Source organism: Trichosurus vulpecula, chromosome 8 (genome assembly GCF_011100635.1).
Source record: "Trichosurus vulpecula isolate mTriVul1 chromosome 8, mTriVul1.pri, whole genome shotgun sequence".
Lineage (NCBI taxonomy): Eukaryota > Metazoa > Chordata > Mammalia > Diprotodontia > Phalangeridae > Trichosurus > Trichosurus vulpecula.
The window spans coordinates 77870755-77898390 of NC_050580.1; the positions used below are offsets into that span (position 1 = coordinate 77870755).

At 48.2% G+C, this 27636-nt stretch overlaps 1 protein-coding gene across 1 annotated transcript; it reads left to right on the top strand.

Annotated features, from left to right (window-relative positions):
• Positions 1-435: 435 nt before the first annotated feature.
• RRP12 (ribosomal RNA processing 12 homolog) lies at positions 436-23604 on the top strand. Its single transcript, XM_036735913.1, has 34 exons — positions 436-675; positions 3326-3555; positions 4558-4641; positions 5019-5095; positions 6685-6790; positions 7057-7173; positions 7852-7990; positions 8178-8305; positions 9180-9278; positions 10367-10458; positions 11012-11123; positions 11411-11508; positions 12270-12384; positions 13212-13354; positions 13605-13726; positions 13818-13882; positions 13982-14144; positions 14594-14748; positions 15074-15141; positions 15390-15483; positions 16068-16226; positions 16409-16489; positions 16656-16761; positions 17097-17204; positions 17504-17661; positions 18608-18699; positions 18911-19060; positions 19156-19322; positions 19575-19688; positions 19873-19922; positions 20638-20710; positions 22230-22291; positions 22738-22820; positions 23007-23604. Exons 1-34 carry the CDS (start codon positions 537-539, stop codon positions 23107-23109), a joined length of 3852 nt encoding a protein of 1283 aa, XP_036591808.1. The 5' UTR covers positions 436-536; the 3' UTR covers positions 23110-23604.
• The last annotated feature ends 4032 nt before the right edge of the window (positions 23605-27636 follow it).

Sequence of the window (27636 nt, forward strand, 5' to 3'; positions counted from 1 at the left end):
TCCTGAGTACAAATCTGGCCTCAGACACTTACTAACTGTGTGACCCTGGGCAAGTCATTAACCCAGTTTGCCTCAGTTTCCTCATCTGTAAAATGAGCTGGAGAAGAAAATGGCAAACCCCTCCAGTATCTTTGCCAAGAAAACCCCAAACGGGATCACAAACAGTACGACGGGACTGAACAATCATTTTTCATTTCTAATACGGTATCAATAGATATAACCCACATAAATACAAGCTGTTTGGAGTCCTCGATAATTCTGAAGAGTGCAAACGGGTCTTGAGACCCAAAAGTTTGAGCATTTCAGGTCTAAACCGTTCTCTAAGGCCTCTGACCTCCTGCTCTGCCCTGACTCAGAGAAACCGGATGTTGACGACTTCCTCCATGGTAACCAGGGACGAGCCGGAAGTGGCTCGTCGGAAGCGGAAGTGAGGCGTTTGGAGGCGCACGTGGGTTCTGCGTGTGTTGGAGGGATAACTGAGCACTGAGGGTTTTAAGAGTAGAGCCAGGGGTCGTAGCCGCCGCCAGCCCGCAGCCATGGGGCGGCCTGGGAAGTTGTCGTCTGGCGCCTCTACCAAGCTGAAGCGCTGGAAGAAGGGCCACAGCAGTGATTCCAATCCCGAAGGCCGGCGTCACCGGCAGGCCGCGCGCAGCCGCTTCTTTAGCCGGCCCTCAGGTAGCGACCCGGCCGGGCCGGGGCTGGGGGAGAAGGGGGATGGTTCTCCAGATTTGCACGGGGGTGGGCGGGGGCCTAGAGACTGGGAGCCTCAGTTAGGGCGGGGCTTGATGGGGTTCCGGGACCAGGGTCCTTAACACCTCACCCCGTGGGGGCCACGGGGTCCAAGAATAGAATTCGGGGAGTCTATGAACTTTTTTCCCCGATTATATTTTTCCCCAAATATATCTATATGTATATAAACACTTATGTATATTTATATACCTATACTGCTATATAGCTGGTTTCCGTAGTAATTGTATTTTTTATTTTGCACACTAAAAAGCTCTCCCGAGAAGCGGGCTGTGGGCTTTAGCACGCTCCAGAGGGGTCTGTGACACAAGAAGGGGAACGGAGCCCAGCTCTAAGAGACGGGCCTGAGAGTCTCTGGCCTTCGGTGCCCAAGATTAGGTGTTCTGGGAGAATGTTTGGACAAAGTGAGATTCCTGTCCTCATGAGGCTGAGAGTGGACTGTGAGATCCAGGGAGGAAGAAGAGTAGGAAAAGCAGGATGCAAAGGGGAGGAACTATAAGCAATAGTCACTTTTAAACATAAGAGATTTAAGAAGGACCTTTAAAAAAAAGTCAAGATTTTTTTTTTGGCAATTGAAGTCTTATGGTTTGGTGCTGGTGGATAGGGTTGTCACTGACTGGGGGATCCCAGGAGTCTCTGTCCCTGGGGGATTTTGGAGTCTCACTTCCAAATGAATTCAACAAGGAAAGATGGGGAGGGAGAGAGGGTATTTTCAGCTTTGGAAATAAGCAAAGGCACGACAGCAGGAAAGTGTTTGGCCAACACAGAAGTATAATGTGATACAGAGAACATGCATGAGAGGAGGCTAGAGGAGGAATGTGGCATTTGCGTAGTGTCCAGGGAGATGGTGGCATTTGGGCCAGATAGAAATGAGGAAAGTGCCTCCATTCCTGTGGGAAAATATGGAAGTTTTGGAGTCATCAGTTTGAATGAAACGTAGGGTAGGGACATGTTTAATTGACTAGTGGGGACAGAAAATGTAGACATGAAATTGACAGCATTCTGGTGCAACTGGTCAGGGCCATGGCTCTGAACTTCGTGTGTGCGCGCGCGCGTGCGGCGCGCGCTTATTGTCAGTCTGGGGAAGCCTAGTAACATTTTTAAATGAATAAAAATACAAAGGATTTAAAAGGAAATCAGTTACCTTAAACTACAGTTATCACAATAGTTTTTAAGAATGCACAAATCAATGGACTTCAGCTTAAGAGCTCCTGAATTAGGGATAGGAGAGAGAAAAGAGTCAAAAATACCTTGGAGGTAAATTTTTATCCTGGGTGATTGAAGAAATAAGTGTACCAGTCATTCATTTAGCCAGGATTAGGTGCTAGGCTTTCAACAAACAACAAAAACGGAGTAATCTCTGCCCTCAAAGAATTTACTTTCTGAGACATAGATTGATGCATAAATAAGGAGTATACAAAGTAATTTCAGGGGGGAAGAAGGGCACTAACAGCTTTAGAGGATGTTGGGCCTTCTAAGAGGTGCAAGTGAGGAAGTAATACATTCCAAGCAAGGGGGGGAAGCCTGTGAAAAGGTATGAAATGAAGTGCTGGAGATACAAAAACAAAAAGCAAGACAGTTCCTGTTCTCAAGGGGCTTAAGTTCTAATAGGGGAAGATATCATTTATAGGGAAGTGGGCCAAGGAGGGATGTTTTGATCAGGGAAGTCAACAGGGATGGTGAGTGGAGCCATAGAATAATTGTTTGAAGCATCTTTTCTATGGATCATAGAGTTGATTTCATTCCTGTTCCCAGAACAAAAGAAAGAAGTGACAGGGTAAGAGGGGATGCTGTAGAGGTAGCCTAGCCAAGGCTTGGTGACTTGGTTGCATATAGGTGGGGGAGAGAGGGGAAAAAATTGAAGGGTAATCCCTAGGTTTGGGTGACTTTAAGGATAGTGATGCCTTTTTTAACAGGGATTGTAGCAGCTGGTTTGGGGAGAAGATGAAGCTTTTAATTTTAGGTGTGTTGACTATGTAGGACATCCAGGTGGAGACTTATTAAAAGGCTGTTATACAAGCAGGATCCAGGGGAGGATGGGGATGGAAATACAGCTGGACAGAAGTGGTTATTGAAGCCGTCAGAGTTGATTGGATTACTGAAGGAAGGAGTGTAAAAAGAAATGGGGAGCATAGGCACAACTTGGGGGACTGCCTGCATTTAGTATATTTGGGAGGAAAGAAGAGCCAGTTGGGAGAGGAACAATCAAATCAAATGTCAGGAAGGATTGTTGAGCAGAGTAAGATGCTACTGAGACCTTAAGAAAGGTGAAGATTGAAGTAAGACTAGTTGGTTTTGTCAGGACAAGAGTGACTTTAGTGCTGTCTCATTAGTGGCTTGAGAGCTGTTTCAGTAGGATAATGGTGATAGAAGTCAGGTTGCAGGGGTGAAGAAGTAAGTAATAAGGAAATAGAGATAGCAAATGGAGGCGTACTTGGACAGAGTTGGGTGAAGAGGAGAAACTCAGTGACTTAGGGGGATAATAGCATGGTTGAAGGAAAAAATAATTTATTTTTAGGATAAGAGACCTGAATGACCTCTGTCCTATGAGGATTAACCCTTTGTCTCTTTTACTCAGAAAAAAGCGATCTAACTGTTGATGCCCTCAAATTGCATAATGAGCTGCAAACTGGGCCTCTGCCCTTGGCCAGGGGGGAGAAAGCTCGGTCCCTCATGGAGAATGAAGCGGGCTCAGCGCTCTCTGAGAAATCTTCAGGCACCTTCCTGAGTGGCCTTTCTGACTGCACCAACGTCACCTTCAGCAAGGTGCAGCGCTTTTGGGAGTCCAACTCGGCTGCTCACAAGGAGGTATGAGTTACGGGCCCTCTTAGGATCTTTGTTTCAGGATGGTGTGTGGACCTAGCTTGTTTGATTTCTAAAACTCAATCTCATGCCTTGATATCAACTGATTTTGTTAGGCTTTGGTTACAAATTAATTTTTCTAGCACTAATGCAGTCTTGGAGTTGCGAGCTTATCCAACCATTCTGGAGAGCAGTTTGGAGCTATGCTTAAAGGGCAACCAAACTGCATACCCTTTGATCCAGCAATACCACTTCTAGGTCTATATCCCAAGGAGATCATAAAAAAGGGAAAAGAACCGACATGTGCAAAAATATTTATAGCAGCCCTTTTTGTGGCGGCAAAATATTGGAAATTGAGGAGATGCCCATCAGTTGGGGAATGGCTGAACAAGCTGTGGTATATGAATGTAATGGAATACTATTGTGCAGTAAGAATTGATGAATAGGCAGATTTCAGAAAAACCTGGAAGGACTTGTACAAACTGATACACAGTGAAATGAGCAGAACCAAGAAAACAGTGTACATAGTATCAGCAACATTATAACATTAACTATGAATGACAGCTCTTCTCAACAACACAATGATCCAAGACAAGTACAAAGGACTTACAAAGGAAAATGCTACCCTCATCCAGATAAAGAATTGATGAACCCTGAATGCTGGTCAAAGTGTATTTTTTTTTGCTTGCTTTATTCTTTTTTGTGTTTTTTTTTCCTTTTGATATGTTTCTTCTTTCACAACTGTGACTAATATGGAAGATTATTTTACATGATAGCACATATATAACTATATCAGATTGCCTTCCATTTTTGTAAGGGGGCAGGGAGGGAAAAAAAAATTGGAACTCAAAATCTTATAAAAATGAATGCTAAAAATGTCTTGACATGTAATTGGGGAAAAAAAATAAAATATTATTAGAAAGGAAAAAGAATTGCTTTGTCTAGGAGAGAAGAGAGAAGTGTTTTTGGTGGGATGATGGTTTCTAATTCACAGATCCCTTCTCCTAGATTTGCGCAGTCTTGGCTGCTGTCACGGAAGTGATCCGTTCCCAGGGAGGGAAGGAGACCGAAACGGAGTACTTTGCTGCACTGGTGAGTTGGGGGTGAGGAACTAGAAGCTCTGTCTGTAGTTTCAACTCTAGCTGAATCCCACATACTCTGTAACAGAACAGGTCTGAAAGGTGTAGCCTAATGTAGATCTTGAGATAGAAGAACAAAGAAGGGCAGCGTTGTCCAGTGGATTTGATGGTATTTGCCAGATTATGTAAAAATTGCCATATTCTCTCCTCCCCAAACTATGGGTACCACTAGGCCCCAGAACTCTCTGCTAAATGCTACCCATGGGGCATGTGATGGCCTTCTCTTCTCCATATAAATCTACCTCACTTCATATACACACACACGTCAAAATAACCTATTCTTCCAGTCAGCCAGGCTTCTGTTCACTGTGTTCTTGATCTGTTCCTCAGATGACCACAATGGAAGCCGTGGAGTCAACAGAATCTCTTGCTGCTGTGGTTTATTTGCTGAATCTGGTTTTGAAGCGGTGAGTATAGGCGCCTTTCCTCACCTCCAGATTTCTGGAGGCCAAAGGCAGAGATGGAACGAGGAAGTCTTCTCATATCCCAGTGTTAAATTGTGGAGCCCAGGGGTGACATGAATTCTAAGCTAAGGAACCTTGGATATCAGTAGCTTGGGTGAAGATTGGGTTCCCAAAAATGAGGCTGCTGTGGCATGGGGGGAAGGTTAGTGAAGAGTGAAAAGTTAAGTGAAGAATCGGGCCTGGAGGTGATCATCAAAATTATCTGATTAGACAGTAAAGCAGAAATAATTCTCTGGAATAAAACAGATGCACCAGGCAGCCAATTAAATATATACACAAGATTAGTGGTTTGATAAACATATAGGAAATGACAGAATGAAAATGAAAAGTAGCTAACAAATGTTCTGGGGAAAATAATTGGCATTTAGATGGGAAGTTGATTACTATTTGCCCCAGTGATTTCCAGCTGGAAACAAACAGAAAATGAATTGAAATTGAATACAGTAATTACTTTAGTTGTGGGGGAGGGGATGGATTTTTTGTTATTTCAGCAAATTGAAAGACATAGGAGCCAGACTGATGTATTTGACAACATTAAATTTATGTACAACAAAAAAAAGTTAAAGAAAAATGTTGAGGAAAATATATGCAAGAAAATATGACAGATTTAAAACCTGACACCTAAAATTTAAGGAAGTGGAAAAGGCATTGCAGTAACTCCCAGTACAACTTGATTAAATAGCCAAAGGATATGAATAGACAGTTTTTAAAAGAGGAAATAAATTGTTATTAATGGCTCAAAAGAATGCTCATCTTCACTAGTAATCAAAGAAGATACCAATCCAATCCAAACAACTCTGAGTTACCACCTTGCACCTCACCAGATTGGCAGATATCGTTAAAACTGACAAAGCTCAGTGTTGGTGGCATCGTGGGAAAAAACAAGCCCAGTCATTTACTGTTGGTGGAATTGAAAGTGGAAGTGCCCAGAATCTTTTTGTAGAGAATTATGTTAGTACACAGTGAAAGTTACAAAAGTACCCCATACCCTTTGACTTTTAATAAATCCAGTCTGGGGAACATACATCAAAAGTTATCAGAAGCCAAAAAAAGAAAGAAAGCTTTGTTTAGCAGTATTCCTAGTAGCTTTATATGTAATTACAAAAACTAGAGATCAGTGAAATGGCAAACAATTGGGGAGTGGTTGAATAAATTGGGGTATGCAAATGTAATGAACTGCTATAATGCAATTAAGACCCACATACATGAGGAATACAAAGAAATGGGAGAAAAATTTGAGTGTTGCCAAAACATGCTAAAACATAGTCCACACTGATTCTAAGTGTATAAGAAGAAAAGTTGATGAAAATAGATAGGCCAAGATCTAGTGGGCATTTAAGGGAGTGACTGAAAAATTGATATACTTTATTCAGTCAAATTAATTTATATAAATGTAGGTAGTTGCCAATAAAATTTAGTTGATTTTGTTGGTATTAAGTATATTTTTATAAGGATTACAAATAGAATGGACATTGGAGTCATGGAGGGATCAGCTAAGGTTTGTTTGCTGTTCTGTGCTCTCTTCTCCATAGGGTTCCCAGCCCTGTGCTCATTAAGAAGTTTTCCGATACCTCCAAAGCCTTTATGGACGTTCTGTCAGCTCAGGCCCACTCTGGTTCCACAGCAGCGCTCCGATGGGTGATTTTTCCAGCTACCGTTTATTCTCTGGAGGGGCTTTCCTTTTGAGGAGATAGCAGAGGGAGGCTGTACAATGTGGAAGTGGAGGTGGGGTGTGGAGCTTAGAAGAGGGTTTGGATTCTTTGTTTCTCTGAGACTGAAAACTTTGAGATTCTTTTCCTTTTCAGGCCCCATCCAGAGCCCTGGAGCGGGTCTTTCTTTGTGGATTGGGGAGTTCTTCTGTGTGACTCTGGGCAGGTGATGCTTATGTTGTTTGTCTTTACAAGGTCCTCTCCTGCCTGGCCACCCTCCTACGAAAACAAGACCTAACTGCCTGGAGCTACCCTGTCACTCTACAGGTTTTTCATGGGCTGCTGAGCTTTGTCGTTCATGCCAAACCCAAGGTGAGTCTCTGGGCTGGAATGAGGCGATATGGAAATTGTCTCATTGCGCACTGGTCTGAGAAGGATGGGACTGGTGCTTGAGCCTGGGTGTTGGGGAGTGAATCTGGCTGGAATTGGAGCTGGTAGAGGATTCCCCCTGCATCCTGAAAACCTCCCTCAGGGGTCATGTTTAATTGAGCTAGTCTTTTTTCTTTTTTTAAAGTAAGAATGGGAGATAGTTTAATATGTTATGACGTGGAACCCAAATCCATGGCAAACAGGTTCCATTGCATTGCCCAGGCAGTCTCCAGGGATGCACAGAGGACTAGTCCCACTTGAAACCTGAGAAGGTGTTTGGTGGGGACATTGTAGATGTCTGCAGGGTGTTTCCAAGGATTCATGGACAGTGTCTCTGCTGAAAGGATGCCAGATCTCAGAGCACCTTCCCTGGGTCCTTTTTGTACTTAGAGTAACAGCATGCACTGTGAAGATCTTTTTCTAAGTTTGTAAATGATATTTTTGACTCTCCCCATGGGTTGTCAGCTCCTTGAAGACAGGGACCATGCATTCTTTAGCCTTCCCCATAGAGCACAGTGGAGGGCACCTAAAGAAACTTTCAGATCCTCGTTGGCTGAATGCTGCCCCTTTAGGGTGCCAGCTGGACACTAACCTGGCTTCTACCCTGTTCCTGTTTCCCAGGTCCGGAAGGCAGCCCAGCATGGGGTGTGCTCTGTCATCAAGGGCAGCGAGTTCCTCTTTGGAGATAAGCCTCCCACGCATCACCCAGCTGCCCTCTCCACGGCCAAGTTCTGTATCCAGGAGATTGAGAAGTCTGGAGGTAGTGCCGCCAAATCTAGGAAAGCCCATATGACCTCCAGGGGGCCTGAGGCCGGGGGCAACAAAGCAGTGCCCTCCCTTGTAGCTTGACTCATCTGCCTGCTTGGGTTCAGGGAACCAAGGGAGAGTGACCCAAGCAAAGAGGGGGTTGGGGAGAGAGGTCCCTCATGCTCCTATTTCTCTTCCAGGCTCCAAGGAGGCCACCACAACCCTGCATGTGCTCACTCTGCTCACTGAGCTGCTGCCATGTTTCCCGGTGGGCATGGTGAAGAGTTGCAGTGAGACATTGCTGAGGGTCATGACTCTCAGCCATGTGGTAAGACGAGAACTGTCAGCCAGGGTGGGCCAGGTCAGGGGCAGAAGAACCGGGAAGGTGGAGTTTGCTCAGGAGCCTCTGGTTCTGATCTTTGGCTTCTTGTCCAAAATCTCTTCACCATGAACAGTGAAGGGCCTTGAAAGTTGTGCTAGTGAAGGTTTAACTGAAGGAATTCTATAGCAGTGGGATGGGATGGCCATATTCAAGTGTTTGAATTGTGGAAAGGAATTAGACTTCCTTTTGGCCCCAGAGACAGGGGCTCAGAGTAATGGGTGCAGGTAGCAGGGGGCCAAAGTTAGGCTTCATGTAACAGGTCATTCAGAGGTAGAATGAACCACCTTCTTGGAGGTGGCCAGCCAAAGGCTCCATGGCCACTGCGGGATGCAGAGGGTTGGTTCTTGTCCAGCATCTCTGGGGTCCGTTCAGGTCTGAGATTTGGGGATTCTGCTTCACAGTCAGAATTGAGGAAACACTGCTGTTCACAGTGGTGTGCAAACTCAACGACCCTGAGGCCTCCCCTCACTTCTGATTATAGAATTCAAGCTGATTTCTCTCATCTCTTAATCTGAGACCCGAGATTATTGGAAGTCAGGCATGTGATGGCAAAATTCCATAAATGTCCCTGTAACCCAACTGCCTGATTTTATAGTGATTTCCTATATCTCTGAAGAAAACATCCCGGAGTGGGGCATTGGTCCCATTGATGTGCCCAGATTCTGTGTTCTTGGCCTGAACGTGAAGGCCTGCTACTTGGGGATGAGGTCCCAGATCAGTGCCTGGCCTCTGCTTGCCTGTCTACCCCTCACTTTTCCTGTATTGCCTGTTTCTCAATAGTCCCTGACTATTGGAGACTGAGTCCGTATGTCCTCCCCAGTTGGTGACTGCCTGTGCCATGCAAGCTTTTCATGGTCTCTTCCATGCCAAACCCAGTCCTGGCACCCTTTCAGCGGAACTCAATGCCCAGATTATCACGGTGAGGCTTGGAGAAGGTGGTTTTGGTCTTGAGGAGTGGGCTGGGTGAGGAGGGTGAAGGGAGCGCTGTCACTCCAAAAGGATTATGCAAAGAAAGAGGGCTTGCAGTTAGCATCATTGAGAGGAATGGCCTGCTCTAGGGGCTGGAGGGGCTGCCAGCCCTGAAGAATGAAAGGCACACTTGGCTGGCCTGACACCCAGGCAAAGGCTGGCAGACAAGGCTGCATGGACCATCCCCTGCCCTCTTTGAGGAGGGGAAGGGGGCATGGCCTCCTAGACCAAGAAGGTACAGGGTATTCTTGAAACAGTCAGGGCCAGCCTTGTGATATAAGGGAAGCTCTGGTGTTGTCAGAAGACCAGAGAGAGCCTTTTGGGGAGAAGCGTGGGCAGCATGTTTTACTAAGGGAACAGAGTATCCAGCCTCCACATGAAATGAGAAAATGCCTGTGATCCTCCTGAATGTGAATCTGCGGTCACTGCCTCATAGAATTTATTATGGCTTATTAAGTAGGAGGTGGCATAAATTTCATTCAAGAACAGAATAATAGCCAGAAGAACCCAAAAGAACTTCTAAGAGGTTATGGCAGTCTGAAATTCTGACCATACCAAGAGTTAAGAGCCAAAGAGTTCCTACTTAGAGGAGTTCCCTCAGGATATCTGGTCACATATGCATAAAAACTTTCTTTAAATAAAGTTTCTTTTTGCCACCCTAAACAGGCCCTAAACAAACCCAGACGTAAAATTTAAAGTTACGCTTTTTAATGGAAAAACTTTTTAGTGGATAACATAAATAAATGCGATCTATTATTCAGACCTGTGTTTGGTTTCCTGAGACTAACATTTGTGCAACCTAATTATGAAACCCTCTGTGCCCACTGGACAGTTAGTACTTGACCAGACCTAGAAGTACAGGTCTAGAATAGGCCCAGGTTGTCTTCAGCAGGCCCTTGGGTCTGCTTTGGTTCACACCCACACTTGAGGGTGGCTTGAGGGAGGAGGATTAGTTTGGTGTGGCCGTTCACCTACTGGTATTGAATTTGGGTTCATAGGCTTATTGCCCTGGTTTTACCCTCATCTTGCTGTCTCTAGGCCCTGTATGACTACATTCCCAGCGAGAATGACCTACAGCCCCTGCTTGTCTGGCTTATGGTCATGGAGAAGGCCCATGCTAACCTGGTCAGGTAGGTATGGGGGCCTCTATCCAGGTGTGCTTCCTCTGGAGGAGCTTGGGGGTGGGGATACAGAAAAGATGGGTGAACTAAGCCTTTTCCTGAAATGAAAACTAAGTCACAGCAGTTGAAGAACAAGAGGTGCCTTCCCCACTCAATCTCTCGAGGAGATGGAGAGTCAGCTTAGGGTAGGGCAGTGGGAAAAGCACCAGACAGTGTTGTGCACCTGCCACCCCAGAAGCGTGGGCTCTTTGACAAAGAAGTCACGCGTTCTCCCTGGACATCACTCTTTCCTCATCTTTGTGAAAGGAAAGGTCCTTTCCAGGTATCAAGTGCCGTGATTCTGCCTTTAATTCTCCATGACTACGCTTAAGGAACAGTGCTGGAAATGGAGAATTTTTTAAAAGTGTCCACAGAAAGGGGAGAAGAAGGAAAGGGGATTAGATTAGAAAGCTTCTTGAGGTTTTCCCAGCACTCTGATTCTTTTTTTGCTTGCTGAGGAACTGCTGGCCTCAGTCTCATAGCCCTTGGGGCCCAGAAACACTGAAACTTTGTGTCTTTTCAGGATGCAGCGGGACCTTGGTATGGGGCATTTACCTCGATTTTTTGGGGCTGCGATGAACTGTCTTCTTTCACCCCATGGACAGGTAGCAGCAGCTGCCACCCAGAGCCTCAAGGTACTCTTACTTGGGGCTGCTGACCAGGGAGGGGGTCTGTAGAGCTCTCTCCTCACATTGGTGCAGTTCATGGCTGTATGTGGGTGATGACAGCTGGTTGGTGAGGGGCATTGGATACCGTCTTGTCACTCACCCAGGAATCATACCTGACCTTTCTGCCTAAGTTGGGCTCCTTGGAAACATCAGCATGGGTGGTTTGCCCCTCAGAAAAGGTGGGCATGTTGCAGGGGTGGGGAGTGTTGGTGACCGATGCCTGCTGATTGACTCCTTGACCCCCCCTCCTCTAGCTGCTGCTCACAGAGTGTATTGCTCCCCATATGGCTGATGTTGGCTCAGTGTCCTCTTCTGCCTCTGGGCCTCCACTGTATATTGCCAGGATGTTCAGGTAAGAACACAGGATAGAATGGAGTCATCTGAGGGTGTGGGGGGTGCTAGAAAGAAGCTTGGCTATGAACCTTCAGGGCTACTGTGTTTAGGAGACCCGGGAAGGTGTTTGCGCCCCATCTAGCCGTAGATCTGTCCCTTTACCACATCTCCCTCCCTTTCCCCAGCATTAGAGAAAATATACGTAGGATTGCACATGTGGCCGCGCCAGCCATCCTTCCTCTTTCTTCGCTGGCCCGGCCAGAAATCGGCAGAAGAGAGGGAGGAAACGTTGGGAAACTTGGTGTGTTTCATTTCAAGGCCTAGGATCCTCAGAATCTCTTCTGCCTGTCGTCCGTTCATTTAGTTGGCTTATCCAAGATTGATTTACATTAAGGGTTTTCCTGAATGTTCTCCTTTCTTTTGACTTGCTCTGTCAGATGGTCTGACCTAAGTCTGGTTTCTCTAGGAAGGATGCCACACTTGCTAAGACAGTCTGTCAGGAAAGCCATTGATCCTGAGATCTTCTAGAAATCAGAACATAGCCTCTTATATTTTTTAAATTCTGAACTTAACCTTAAGTAAAGTGGGCATTTCCATATACAGAGTAGAACACCAGGTGGTGGGCCAGGATGGAGGCTGCGGCTTTCCTCTCATATGGTGTCTCCTGCTCCATTTCTTGGGCACTGTGACCCCAGCCAGACCAGCAGCGTCCATGGTACCTACTGATCATTTGCCTGATGTATTTGGATCTTACCTCACAAGTTGCTTACTCCTTGGCAGAGCTGTGGAAGAAGGCCTGACGTACAAGTTTCATGCGGTGTGGGACTTGGTGTTGCAACTGCTACGAGGCTTCTTTGAGGCCTGTGGAAAACAGGCTCACCTCATAATGAGGAAAGTGAGTAGGCCGGATGCATGCTAGGAGGGCTGTCTTGGGCGTGCTGTGTTTTAGTTTTGTGTAGAGTTGGGCAGCTTGGCTCATCTGTCTTTATGATGAGGACAAACTGGGAGAAGAGACATAAAGGAGGTCTGCTTGGTTGTTTCCGCTTTGGGTTCTTGACGTGATGGCTTTGTTGTGTGGCAGAAAACAGAAGAGATCCCAAGGAAGTCCCTTGGGTAATGGAGATTCCCTAGCAAGCTTGGCTGGGGACTTTGACTGCCACCAGGCTACCTGATAGGGATCAGAGTTTAGGGAAACTGTAGAAAAACCATGTAAGAGTGATAGGAACCGGGCCCCTGAGGGCTGTTTACAGGGGGCAGCTTCTCTGGGGAATTGGGGTAGGTTTTTTTAGGTGTGTAGTATTGTTCTAGGCCAGGGGTGGGGAACCTGTAGCCTCAAGGTGCCACATGTGGCCCTCTGGGTCCTCAAGTGCAGTCCTTTGACTGTATCCAAACTTCACAGAGCAAATACCCTTAATAAAAGTAAAAGTTGGATTCAGTGAAAAGCCACACCCAAGGATCTAGAAGGCCATATGTGGCCTTGAGGTTGCAGGTTCCCCACCCCTGGTCTAGGCCATTCCAGTTACCAGGGGGCAACCTCCCTGTGAAACACCATTTGGCAGCTGGTGGGCAGCAGAGTCCCTGGCAGAAGCCTGTTACGTAGGCGGCCAGCATCTGGCCGAGAGCAGGAGCCTCATGGTATTGTCCCTCTTGTTGGCTGCTGGAGCAGGCTTCTCTTGGTAAGGGAAGACTAATCTCTTCCCTGTATTCTACCTCTTTCTCAAGTGCCTTCAGTCCCTGTGCGACTTGCGCCTGTCTCCACACTTCCCTCACAAGCTGGCTCTGGACCAGGCTGTGGGGGCCGCAGTGACCAGCATGGGCCCCGAGGTTGTCCTTCAAGCTGTGCCTTTGGAGATTGATGGCTTTGAGTAAGTGTGGCCTTGGCAGTGAGGGAGGTTAACAAAGTAGGGCCCCCAGCCAGGGAAGATTCTCGTCTCTGCCTGAAGGAGTCCCATGGTCCTTTCCCTTTGTTCCCCCACTCATTTCAGAGAGGTGTTAACTAACCCTGACGTTGGCCATGACAGTCTCATGTCGAGGCCTGTGTACCTGTTCCATTTTCTGCCAGCTGTCTGCCAGTCTTGGTTTCATATCGTTGGGGAATGGTGTCTTTCTCTCCAGGGAGAGTCTGGATTTTCCTCGGAGCTGGCTGCTGCCTGTCATTCGTGATCATGTCCGTAATACACGGCTGGGTTTCTTCACAAGCTATTTCTTGCCCCTGGCCGCTACACTGAAGAACAGAGGTAATGGACCTCTCCCTGAGAGGCAGGTTTGGTTATCTGGTGGGGTTGGAAGGGTCAGCAAGGATCACACAGTCTTGTTCTCCTGCTCTAGCTACAGAACTGGCCCAGGAGGGCAGGACCATGGAGTCCAAAATCTATGACACTCTTCAGTGGCAGGTGAGGTGCACATGGTCCTCCATGGCTGGGGCTGTGGGCCTGGGAAGCAAGAGGAGCCACTCCTGAGAGCAACACTGTTTCCCTTCCTGCCCTCCCCAGGTATGGACCCTGCTGCCTGGATTCTGTACCAAGCCCACTGACGTGGCTGCCTCCTTCAAAGGGATCGCGAGGACTCTGGGCACAGCCATCAGCGAGCGTCCAGATCTGCGGCTCACAGTGTGCCAGGCACTGCGCACACTCATCACCAAGGGTTGTGAGGCAGGTATGGTTTCTGCCTCTCCAAAGCCAGCGAGTCAAGCTGATCCATCCTCTCCAGAAAGCCTTTCTTCCCAGTGACTCCCTTCTGCCCTTCTCCCCCAAAGAAAGGGTGCTTGCTCTTCTTTTCAGGAAGAGGTAAAGGGACTGGCCATTAGGCTGAGCATGGCTTGCTGGCCATGTGTGTGTTTTCAATTAGTCGGTTAGTTGGCATTTGAGAAATCAGTGAAATGCTGAGAAGTGCCACATGCCATCCCTGCTTTCCAGGAGCATTTCCAGGGGCTCCTGGCCTTCCAGCCCGCCTGGGGTGTTTGCTCTGTTTCTGCAGTGTCACCATCTGAAGGAGAGGACTCGGGGTTACTTGGGAGGGACCTTAGGCCTCCAATCCAACAGGCCTCTGAGGTTCATGATGCCCCATGTATTTCCTCTTTGTGCTTGGGGGTTTCTCTGGAGCAGAAGCGGACCGTGCTGAAGTGAGACGCTTTGCCAAGAACTTTCTGCCGATACTATTTAATGTGTATGGACAGCCCCTGGCGGATGGGGAAAGCACCGCTCCCCGGCGAGCTGTGCTGGACACCATTAAAACTTACCTCGCTGTCACAGAGCCAGAGGTGAGTGTGGGCTGAAGGACCTTGGAGGCCTCAGTGGGCAAACTGGAGGAAAGAAAAGGGGGAAGTGCTTGAGGGTGGGGGCTCACAGTGGGGAGTGAAGGCAGTTCAGAAATTAGGAGCTGTACTCACCCCTTTGGGCCCCTGCTAGGGCTTGAGGTTCCACGTGGGCAGAGAAGGCTAGTGGCCTTGCTGGGCTAGGCTCTGAGTGGTTTTGGGATGTAGGTTGCAGGTAGATTATTTCAGGGCTCAAAGCTAGGCTGGGGGCTGTGAGATGGGGCATGGGGACCCTGGCTTCTTGGTAGTTCATTTCTCCATGGATCTGCAGCTGGTGAACGGGTTCCTGGAGAAAGCCAGTGAGAAAGTGCTTGATCCTGCCAGCTTGGACTTTACCAGGTAAATGGGCGTCCTCTTATAGGTAGGTACCTCCTTCCTCAGGACCTCCAGGAGATGGAAGCCAGAGGAGGCTCACTTCTGTGGAGCCATCCTAAGGCCGTGAAGCAGGGGCCACTTGGGTGGGGAGCCATGGTGTATCAACACTGCGAAGTGACCACAGGTCGTGTTCCTTCCCTCCCTCTGCCATCATACCAGCTAGCCCCAAATTCAACTCTGCACCCTGATTCTGTCTTTCCCTGCCTGAACAGACACTCTATCCTGGACTTGATTGTGGCCATGGCGCCCCATGCTGATGAAGCCTCTATCAGCAAGCTGTACCGTACGATCTGCCCCTATCTGGAGGTGAGCTTTTTCAGGGTCCTGTTTTATGGAAGACGTCAGGGCCAGGAGCCCCCCCAGACCATGCTTGAGTCTTGGGACATAAGGGGTTCCGTGGGAAGGAAGGGAGCACCAAAATTAGATTGTGTCGTGGAGACCACATGAAGACTGACCTTTTCATTAAATTTTAATTACTATATTTTGACACAATAGACACGCGCAACACCTGAATTCCCCTCAAAAGTCTATTTCTTGAGAGCAGTAGTGATAAACTGCCAAGTACTACGATTGTACCTGATAGTACCGTGTCACTTAACAGTCACCGATTGTAGGACTTGAGTGGTACAGTGCTGATGTTCTCCACTCAATGTGACCTACATTTTTTTGTCTTGTGTTATCTTTTTCCCCTGATATTGCAGTCATTTCTCATGTTTTTTTGGTTCTGCTTCCTTTATTCTGCATTACTCCATACTGATCTTCTGTTGTCTCTGAATTTATTGTGTCTGACATTCCTTATGACCTAGTGATTTATAGTTCAGCAATTGGGGAGTATCTGAACAAACTGGTAAATGTTCCCTATTCCTGACCTGCTCATCTGTTCTGCTTAGAGTAAGGAGCATACCATGCAGAAAAAGGCCTACAGGGTGCTGGAGGAAGTGTGTGCTAGCCCGGAGGGTCCTGGAGAATGCTTTGTTCAGAACCACCTGGGAGACCTGAAGAAAACCCTCCTGGATTCCCTTCGGAGCACTGCCTCCCCAGCCAAGAGGGTGAGAAGCCTTAGGGACCTTGGCAGAGATGGGAAGGGACAGGGCTCCATTAGGGATAGGGCAGAGGGCCACTCCTTACAAGGAATCCAGCTTGGGGGTGGTTCCTGGTGAGACTCCCAGCCATTGTATGGGAACTGGGGGCAAAGTAAGATGCCCTCCTCAATTGCCTTCCTCTCCTCCAGCCCCGTTTGAAGTGCCTGATTCATATCATAAAGAAGCTGACAGCAGAACATGAGGAGTTTATCACCGCCTTGGTTCCCGAGGTAGGGCAGTTAAGAATTGTGAGGAGGGGTGACCCTGGAGCATGGACCAGCAGGAGGCCAGGCCCACTCTGGTGGCTCCCATAGGGCCCAACTGCCTGGTCATTTCAAGCAGGGAAGCCCAAAGACCTGTGGTGGCTGTGGGCTGACCTGGTGGGGTCTGCTGCAGGTGATTCTGTGCACCAAGGAGGTGTCAGTGGGAGCTCGGAAGAATGCCTTTGTGCTGCTGGTGGAGATGGGACGTGCTTTCCTTCGATTTGACTCTAACCAAGAAGGTGAGCAAGGCCCTGTTCAGTCTAGATAGGGTCTGGGCTTATTGGCTCAGCTGGGAGCGGGTCTTAAAAGCATCTTTGTTTTCCCTTGGATGTCATTTTGGAAATTCACCTGAGCTCTTGGTGTTCCTGGAAGACAAAGGATGGGAGGCTTCCTCTTCACTCTGGTCTCACAGAGTCTAGGGGCCAGAACCAGTTGCCTTCTGGCCTGAGGCCACTTTCTTGGCCAGAATTCTTTCACACATTGCCTTTTGCTCTATGGTGAGACATGGGCAGGAAGGAGGAAGGTCTGTGGCCTCACATGGCAGGTGATTGCACTCTGGTTTCTGTTGTTGTAGCTGCTTTGCAGAGGTACATGGTCCTGATCTATCCTGGCCTCACGGGATCTGTCACCATGATCAGCTGCAGTGTCCTGGCCCTCACCCACCTCCTCTTTGAGTTTAAAGGTAAGGGCTATTCTTTCTGCAGAGTGCTGCTGAAGGATAGAGCATGTAGAAGCAAGGAAAGGGGAGGGGTGGGTAGAATGTGATTTACTTCTCAATGACCTCTTGAGCGTAACAATACCAACTTCTCTCCCCTCCACCTAATTCAGAATGAGTTGGGCTTCGGACTCTTGTGTCTCCCAAGTGGTTCACATCTTCACCTCTCCATTCTCCCCATGGCAGAGGAAGGGGTGGGTGGGGTGGGGATTAGAGCCCCTGGAGAGGGGGAAGGATCACTGACGTGATGGGGGCCTTTGCTGCAGGTCTGATGGGAACAGACACCATAGAGCAGTTACTGAAAAATGTGTGCCTGCTGCTGGCCTCCCGTACCCGCGATGTGGTCAAGTCTGCCCTGGGCTTCATAAAGGTGGTGCTGCTGGTTATGGACATGACCCATCTGGCCAGGCACCTGCAGCTCATGGTAAGTGCCAGCCCAGGCATCATGGTGGTCCAGCTTGGGCGAGCCATAAACCAAGCCTTGGAGTCCTGGCCTCCTTGTAAGCTCCCAAGGGACCGCTCAGGCCCGTCTCCTGTTCTCCCTGGCACCAGGAAGTTGCTCTGGGTGTCTGTCACCTACTGGTGCTGGAGAAGGTTCTGAAGAATCACCCTCTGTTTGGTCCCCGGACAGCCCTGCCTTCCTCAGGCATCTTGTGCCCCCTTCCACCACTGCCTGCCTTCGTCATAGGATGGAGAATGCTGGGTTCAGAACAGATTGAGCCTTTCATCTTATAGATGGGCGTGGCTGGCCCACAGGGCTAGTTAAGTGACTTATGATCGCAGGGTCTAGAACTAGTTCTCCCCATCCTTGGCTCAGCACTCTTTCTGTACAGTCTTTCATTTATCTACTTCTCCACCAGACCGTTGTCAAGTCAGTTCACCACGGCCCTACTAGGTGGACACCGTGTGCCCAGAATTGTGCGAGGTGCCATCCACAAGGGCTGCTGAAGCATAAAATGGGCCCTGCCCCCAGACGGGGTGATCTGTACAGCAGTGTGATACAGAACATAAAACACGGTGGGCACTCCAAGGAGGACTAGATGGCTGTGGGCTAGAGCAGTCAGGGCAGGCTTCATGGAGGAGGTGGGCCTTGTGCTTGGCTAGAGAGAATGGATAGAGAACTTGGAGGTGTCTTGGGGTCCCGTACAAGCCCACTGAGGCAGCAGGTTGTCCTCGGTAGTGCCTGTTAATGGTGGGCTTTTAACAGCTGGTTAAAGAGCACCTTTAGTAGGGCCGCTGGGTGAGGGTTCGAGAATCGGGAACGTGGGTGGCTCAGAACCGTCCGTTTGTGGGCTTGGCTGCTTTGGTCAGAGGCAGCCTCTTGGCTTGCTGCCTGCCCTGAGTGTAACCTTATGTTCCCACTGTAACAGATGGAAGCTATCGGGAACCTGACCGATGACATGCGCCGCCATTTCCGAATGAAGCTCAGGAACCTGTTTACTAAATTTATCCGCAAGTTTGGGTCAGTAAGGATGGATGGGTTGGAAGAAGGGACCAAAGAGGGGCTTTTGGGGAAGTAAGATGAACATGGAAGCCCTTTGTCACTTTGGAGCTGAGCCTTGCTGCCCACGTCTCATGAGGCGAGGGAGCAGATGTGGTTCTGTGTCCAGGCTGTTAACCTCGTGGGCTCCTGGTGCGGATGCTGACTGGCATGCCTTCCTTTGTACCCTTAGATTTGAGCTGGTGAAGGGGTTGCTCCCTGAGGACTACCACAAAGTCTTGGTGAACATCCGCAAAGCGGAGGCCCGGTCCAAGAAGCAGCGGGCCTTGCAGCAGGCATCTGTGGAAGAGGAAGACGACTCTCCTCAGGTCAGAGGAGATAGGTAAGCCATCACCCAGACCCAGCCCTCCTGCCTAGGACAGTGTCTCCAGCTCTAGGTAGGGGATGGGGCACATCCTTCCTTCCCTCTCTGTCTAGCATTGAAGAGATCCTGGCTGACTCGGAGGACGAGGAGGAGGATGAGAAGCCAGCCAAGGGCAAGGATCAGAAGCTGGCACGGCAGAGGAGCAGGGCGTGGTTGAAAGAGGGAGGTGGGGATGAACCCCTCAACTTCCTGGATCCCAACGTGTCCAAGCGAGTCCTAGGTAAGGAGAAGAGGGTCTGCCTGCCTGCCATGGGGGTCAGAGGGTGGCCCCGTCGCTTCCCGGGTCTGGGCAGATGCTGCCAGGGGGACCAGGGCCTCTCCTTCCTGATAGCTAACCTGGTAGAGCCCCCTCTGTGGAGGTGGAGCACCTGGGGGGCAGATGAAGGTGTGAGTGGGTTAGTGATGTCAGGGAAGAGACTCATGTCTGCAGTTTGTGCTCCTCACGCTTCCCCTCCCATACATGCTCTTTTAGCCACACAGCCTGGTGTGAACCCGAAGAAGAAGGATCATAACTTCAAACTCAGTGCAGATGGGCGCCTGATCATCCTTGAGGAGGAAGAGCAGGAGGAGGAAGACATTATGAAAGGTGTGTGGAGGTTCGATCAGAATGCCCGAAGGTGGCTGCAGAGCCTGTCCCCCTAAGCAGGGTCCCTGCTCTCTCTCTCCCTTCTCCTTGCCTTGGAGTAGGAGGGAGAAGAGAGGGGAGGAAGAAGAGCCGGGGGGTTGTGCAGCCCCCAGGCACTGAGACACTACTTGTTCTTTGGCCCCAGGTGCAGATGAGGAGCCGACTGACCTTGGGCAAGAAGTGCGCATCCTGAACGTAAGTGTAACTCTCATTGCAATGGAGGCACCTCAGGTTTCTTGCCTAAGCTCGGGCACAGGGTCTGGTCTGAAGCCTGGACTTGATGCAGTGAGAAGTTGTCTGTAGCAGGGTCAGCCAGCACCACCTGGAAGCTTCTTCAGCCCCAAATGTTGGGGGTGGGGAGGCGCACTTAGCATTTTATGACTGTCAGGTCTTTGAAGGCTGCTATGCCAGGAGGGTGGAGTTGTGCCAGGATTTAGAGCCCAGGCCCCCTGACTCCCAATCCAGTGCACATTCCACTGAACCCTCTGCTGCTTCCATTTCCTAGCATTGGGATCGGGCAACTTGGTGGGAGGAGGAATGGGTGAACTATGGCCTGGTGTGTTTTCAGAGAGGGTAGAGCTTGGCCCTCTGACCCTTCTGGAACAAGAGGCAGAGAGCACAGCTCTCTTCAAGAAGCCCCCCCCACCTCCCCACCCCGCCCCGTGCTCCTCCTCTCTGAGGGGACCTCCTCTTTTCTTGTGTAGATCTTGTATGTTATGGGGTTGTTTATATGCTGTGCCCCCCAGGAGGCTGTGGGTTCCTTGAGGGCAGGATTGTGCTTCTCCTTTCTTGTGTCTCCAGTGCTTAGCGCAGGGCCTGGCACATCAGGAATATGGAGAACTGCTTGTTGATGCAGAGACAGACCCTTGTGGTGGGTGCCTGTTCTATTTGTCTTCCTCTCTCTTCACAGAAAAAAGCCCGGAAACTCAGGCTTCGGCAGGACCGTGATGAGGAAGAATCGGAACCCCCAGCCCAGTACAAAGGTGAGGAAACCTGGGCCCCTCGGGTGAGATAACAGGTCCCTCGACCTTTGTTGGTGGAGTGAGAGAAGTGAGGCAGGGATTTGGGGGATGGAGAAAGGATACAGAGAGTGAGGAAAAGGTGCCTTTCCACACATAAGTCCCACTGAGGCTGACTGCGGCATTCTCAGCCCACCCTTAGGAAGATTTGGACCTGTTTTTCCACTTCCTGTTAATGGCACAGGCTACCTGGAGTGAAAGCTGCCATCCTCGGCACAAACCTTTGGGCAGCTGAGCATCCCCTTCCCATCATGCCCGCTCTAGAGGTGGAGGCCCAGCGTGCGAGATCGCCGTGAGGAGCTCGCAGCCCAGTCCCTGTTGAAGCCCTCGTTCCTTGGGGACCGCTACTGGAATGTTGAGAGTGCCTACTGTTCAGATCTTGCTTCCTCATCACCTTAAGTTAGAATTTCAGGGGTGCTTTATTCTTGTTTCTTAATGACCTCATGATGTAGCAGAAACAGGGCTTGAAAATAGCCATTTGGAAATAATTACTGAGTCAGGAAGCAGGCCTCGGACCCTGTGCCGCCACTGACCCTGCATGAGTCAGCCTTCTCTGGGCCTTGGTTTCCCCGTTTGTAAAGCAAGCAGCTTGGCCTGGTGACCTCTAGGCTCCTGTGTGGCTTGGGAGTTGGGTGATTCTGGGAGCCCACGTAGCTTCTGCCAGCGCCAGAATGAGACCCGAGCCTCTCTAAAGGGAGTGGTAGAAAGTGACTGAGCTGCTGAACCTGTGGTAGGACCTTGGGCAAATCATTGCGAGCAGCTGAGGCCCTAAGAGGGGCTGGGGCTTGTAAGAGTCAGAGCTGGCCCTCAGTCCCAGGCCCTGTGACTGGAGGGAACAAGCGTTTATCAGGCACCTCCTGTGTGACAGGCACTGCGTGGAGCGCTTTATACGTGCTACCTTTATTTGTTCCTCGCAACAGCCTGGGAGGGCAGCGCCGTTGTTATTATCTTACAGATGGGGAGACTGTCAGAAGGGTGAAGTGACTTGCCCGGGCTCACACAGCTGCTGAGTGTCTGAGGCCAGATTTGATCTCGGGTCCTTCTGACCCCAGGCCCAATGCCTTGTCCTTTTGTGCGGCCGCTGCCTCTCATTTTAAGCGCAGGGTTGTTTGCCTCTGACTCACCAGCTGTGTCTGCCCTGCAGGGTAGTTAGGATCAGAGAGCTTTGGATCCCAAGGCTTCGTACAGACGGGAGGTGCTGGAGTTACTCAGAACGTTGAGAGGGCAGAGAATCTGTCTGATGGATGGGCCCTGGCAGCTGTTTGGGTTTGGGGTTTTTGTTGTATTCAGAAGAGCCAGGTTGTGAAAATGGTGGTTCCGGGTCAGCACAGCACGTTGCACCCTGGCAGTCTCGTCGTTTGTCCTTGGCTCTTAGGGGCAGAGTGGCTGCTGCTACCTGTGCTGCGCTCTTAGCAGGCTGCTTCTCCTGAATCCAGCTTCTGGGGAGACTTTGAACTCAGAGATACTCTTGTTCTCTTTTTAGCCGGAGGTTCCGGAATCCACCGGCCACTAGCTAAGAAGCCTGGGGCACATTACAAGGCCAAGGTAAGAGCTGCCGATGCATGATGACCAGGGAAAGTCCACTGGTGTCAGATTCAGGGTGAGGGGGGTGGGAGAAGGGAGGACTGGAATGCTTTTTTTCGAAATGATTTTCATCTTCATGCACCATTGATCTCATCACCTCACCTGGACAGTGGTCACTGCCAAAGTACACGGGTGGAGAAGGGGGATACCCTTCAGGTCTGGGTTCCTGAAGGTGTTTTGCTTACCTGGGGAGTAAGAGGGAAGGGAGGGTGGGAGGCAAAGGGCTCTTGAGTCCTGACACAACAGAAGGGAGAGGACCTGGGTGTCAGGCTCAGAGCTGGAAGCCCTGGGCTTATTTTGGGCAGAAGGGGAAGTGGGCCCTATGCTTTCTAAGTGCTGGAGTGGGGCAGGAGGTCTGGACAAGGCTGACTCTGGCCTCCAATGTCTATTTTTCTTCGGCTGAGCAGAAAGGAAGAGGTGATGTGAAAAAGAAAGGTCGCCTTGACCCCTATGCCTACATCCCCCTGAACAAAGCCAAGCTCAATCACAGGTATGGCCCAGCAGCCAGACTGGCCGGGTAGGTGAGGAGGGTGGGAGCGGAGCATGACTGGAGTCCCTGGGTGGAGTCCCAGCCCTTGCCTCTGAAGACCTTGATAATTGGAGGAAGAAGACAGGGAATAAATAGGTTATTTCAGTAGTGAGTGAGGAACTTATTTATGTGTCCTTGGCTTTGCAGGAAAAAGGCAAAGATGCAAGGACAGTTTAAGGGTCTGGTGAAAGCTGCCCAGCGTGGGGCCCAGGCTGGGCACAAGAATCGAAAGAAGCAGCATCGAGCCTGAAGGCCCTGGGTCCTTGGGGGTCACTGTCCCACCCTTGTTTTCAGTCTCTGCCCGCCGTGGAGTGCCTGTGACTTTGAAAGTGCCCTAGAACCAGGAAAATGATTTGAGAGTGACCTGACAGGAGACTACTGAGGCCTGAGGAAGGCCTGGGACCTGCTAGGGTGCCACCCTTGAAGGAATCCTCCTTGCTGTTGGTAACCAGGAGAGTGGTCTCAGGGTTCTCTAATCAGAGCCCTTCAGTGACTTTCTAGGGCCAAGGGCCCTAGATTCCAGGTGATGATGCCAGGGAATCCATTAGGTGGGTTCCGTGGTGGAAGCTGCCTGAATTCTTGGGGACAGTGTTTTTCTGATCAGACTGCCGCTGTTCAAAGGCCTCAGTGTTGGGGCGGTGTGCGTGTATGTGTGGACGTCTGCTTTGCTGGTCACTCATTGACCAGGAGACTGTACTACCCCGCACTGATGTGCATTAAACTTGGGCTTGCTGAATACCCTCAATAAGAATTGCTTTATTTTTTGTTAGTATTTATTTTGACCCAGCAGATACAGCCCAACAAACAGTGCTTTCATTCTCGAAGGACAATTAAAGCCATCTAAAAGGGATTGCAAGAGGAAGGAAGAAAAATTCCATTTAAGATAAGGTACATGAAGCATGTGGGAGTTAAGCCACCTAGACAAAGACAAATCTTAAATACAACCGCAAAGCAGTTTTGGCCCCCCAAAATGTAGATAACTGGAGAGAGCATGTCAGACTTGCACGTACTGTAGCAGTCTTCCCAGGTGGATTATTTATAGAATTAGATAAAATAATTTTAAAATTCATTTGGAAGATTAAAAGGCCAAGAATACCAAAAGAATAAAAAGGGGAGGGGAGGGGAGGGGGGGGTTGGCCTTAGCAAATCTGATACTCTGCTATAAAGTATTTTCCAGAACAGCCTGGTGCTGGACAAAATAGAGAAAAATGTATCAGCAGAGTAGATGAGCACCTCATAGAAGAAGTCATAGTATCCTTACCAGGGTCTTGAGGACAGTGAACTCTGTAACAGCAGATAACATTCACATAAGGCTTCATAGGTGCTAGGCACTGTGCCAAGCACTTGGCCGATATCTCATCTGGTCCTTGCAACAACCCTGGGAGGTAGGTGTTACTTTCATACCTTTTTACAGATGACAAAACTTAGGCAAACAGAGGCTAGGTGACTTGTCCAGGGTCACACAGGGAGTAAGTGTCTGAGGCCAAATTTGAACTCAATTCTTTCTGACTCCAGGCCTGGGTGCTAGATCTATGGTTCCACCCAGCTCCCCCAACAAGGTCACAACCTGCAGGGGAAGGCCCTCTATTCACCAACATCATCTGGGAAGACTGGAACCATGGAGTCTGGTGGAAAATGGTTTTAGATCAAAATCAGAATGCCACAATGAATTCTAAATGGGTAGATGATGTCATTTTTTTTGAACTGCACTTAAGTAAAATTAGAAAACAAGTTATGTCACAGTTTGAGGTTAAAGAAAAATTCATGACATGACATGAGCTGTATGATCATACAGCACAAAAGGGGTGATCGCAATTCTATGAGATTTTTAAACTTTTGCACAAAAATCAGTGCAATTAGAAATATAGATGTGAATTGGAGGAAAATCTTGGCATTAACTATCTGATAAACATGACTTTCACCGCCTAGTCAGAGAACATATGTGAATCTCTTAAGCGGCATTCCCTGGTAGACAAAGGGCATCAGTAATTAACCAGAAAGTACCTGGAAAAACCCAAGAGAAATGTTCAATAAAACAAGCCAAAGGAGGAGGGAAAACTTGATGGAAGGACTCTGGGGAGGGAGGGGAGGCCTAGTGAATTCATTGCCGGTTCTGGAAGATAGTTTGGAATTCTGGAAGAAAGTTCTAAAATTGTCAGCGGCCTTTGAACAAGATTCCCACAGGGACTGTATCACGATGAAGTATCGACAGCGGTAAAATACTGGCACAAAATTGTTCGTAGTGATATTCATGATTTTTAAAGTAGATTTTTGATAGTGTCTTTGCATTCTTTAGACTTTTGCCCTATGCCCCACCCCCCTTCAAGAGCCATCCTTTATAGCAAAGGACTCTTTGAAAAAGAAGAAAAAATTTATCAAATTGAATTTTTTTGAAAACCCTCATGCTGTGTGTGATGTTTTAAGTTCCTCTACAAAGGAGGGGAGGGGCCAAATTTTTTTTTTATTAAAGTTTTGCTGCATTTGTTTCCAATTTTTGTGATTTATTTCCATTTACATTGTTGTGATCATTGTGTTTATTATTTTCCTGACTTTTTCACTTTTCATCAGTTCACATACATCTTCTATGCTTCTCTTTTCATCATGATATTTGTTATTTTCTTATAGCACAGTAGTATTCTATTCACGTACCACAGTTTGTTTAGCCATCCTACAGCTGATGGGCATCTACTTTGTTTCCAATTCTTTACGACCACAAAAAGGATTACTATAAACAAGTTAGAGGTTATGGGACCTTTTCATCAGTGACATTCTATGTGCTTCATAGGGAATCTCCAGGTCAAAGGATATGGACATTGTAATGACTTAATTTGCAAAATTCTTGCTTTCTAGAATAAGGTTGTCCTAATTTACAGTTCCACCAATAATACATCAGTGTGCTTGTCTTCTCACAACCTCTCTAACACTGACTATCTTTGCCAGCTGGCTGGGTGTGTGAGGTGAAACTTGAAGGTTTTTTCATTTGTTTCCTTATTGGTGATTTGGAGCATTCTTTCCTGTGGCTGTTAATAGTTTGTAATTCTTTGATAACTGCTTGCATCCTTTGACCATTTATCTATGATATTATATATTTCTGTTGTCCGTATGTCTTGAATATCAAATCCTAATCAAAGTTAACACAAATTTTTTTTTTCCATTTGACTGCTTCCTTTTTGACCCTAGCTGCATTAATTTTATTTGTGCAGCTTTTTGCAATAACAAAGAATGGGAAACAAAGTGAGTGCCCGTGGATTGGAGAACGGCTAAACAGTTTGTGGCATATGAATGTAACAGAATCACAATATTGCTGTGCTGTAAGCAGTGATTCGTGTTGAATATAGAGGGTCATGGTAAATGCAAACTGACACAGAGTGCATGAAGTGAGCAGAACCAAAAAAACCAAGTAGATATGACTACAACAAGGTAGATGAAACAAAATCAAAACTGAATGTTGCAAAATTAAAAAGAACGAGCGTGGTTTTAAAGAAGAGCTGTAAGAAGGTAGCCCTGCCCCTTTGCAGAGGCAAGAGAGTTCTACAAGTGTTGGACACGGCAGATATTTTTGACCTTTTTTGATGTATCCATCACTTATGCTGCTTTTTCCTTTTTTTTTTTTGTATTTTAAAAACACTGCTGTGGGAGGGGAGAGGGATCCTGAAGGAAATTATGGTTATTAAAAGTTTTATTTATGCAGAACCTTTTCAGTTTCATGTACTAAATTATCTGTTTTATCTTTTGTAATTGTCTCTGTCCCTTTTTTGGCTAAGAATTCCTCCCCTAGCTGTAGCTGTTAAAGGTAATAGAATCATCGTCTCTTCTAAATTTTTTACGGTATGGTCTTTAATATTCAGGTCATATACATTTTGAATTTGTGAAATATGGTGTAAAATGTTAGTTGAAGCCTGATTTCTGCCAGACTGTTTGCCATTTTTCCCAGTACTTACCACATGGGGAGTTTCCTAAGTAATTTATGCTTTCAGCTTTATTGGACACTGGATTATTGAGGAGGGACATGAAAGAGGCCACAAAACAGACCACATACGATGAATGGTTAATGTTATTACCATGCTTTCTAAGAACACGTCCCTCTTCGTTTTCAATCAGACTTCTTTTCTGGGAATATACTTTACAAGGGAGCTTTATGGGAAGTCTTTGTTGTGCCAAGACAAAAAGGGGGGGAAATGATGGAGGCTGATGGGCCACGTTTCACATTTGTGGTTAACTGTTTGTTAACAGGAAGGAAGGAAGGAAGGATATGTGTTTCAGCTTTTAACAACTCACAGCCAACCTTGTCCTTTGCATTTGACCTGCGTTTTGCTGTTTAAAGTTGTCTCCAGTTACATTATTATAGTTGGCATGTATGTTGGTCATTTGGCCCTGGTCTCTTTACTCTGGCAGCACCTTCTTGTCACATGTGCAGACCCTGTTTAGCAGCCAGGGCAGCTGCAACACAGCCCTTTATTCCTTTTCTATCAAGCATGGTGCTTTTGTTGAGTGCATCTGTGAATGCAAAGCCACCCTCCTCAACTAGGTAGCATGGCTTAACCTTTTGGGAGCTAGCTGAATCTTCCCAGGGCAAAAAAAGGGGCTGGAGCCACAGGTCCCAAACCTGAAACAGCGGCTAAGCAGTATGGCAGTGCGGATAGTACCTAAGATCTTCCTTGACTGTGCCAGGCTGCCCTTTCCTTCCCATAATACAGGTACATTTGTTGACATGGCTCCAGATTTAGTCACCTTCATTTTCCTCTCCTCCAAAATAGCCCTACTCATACACCTGTGG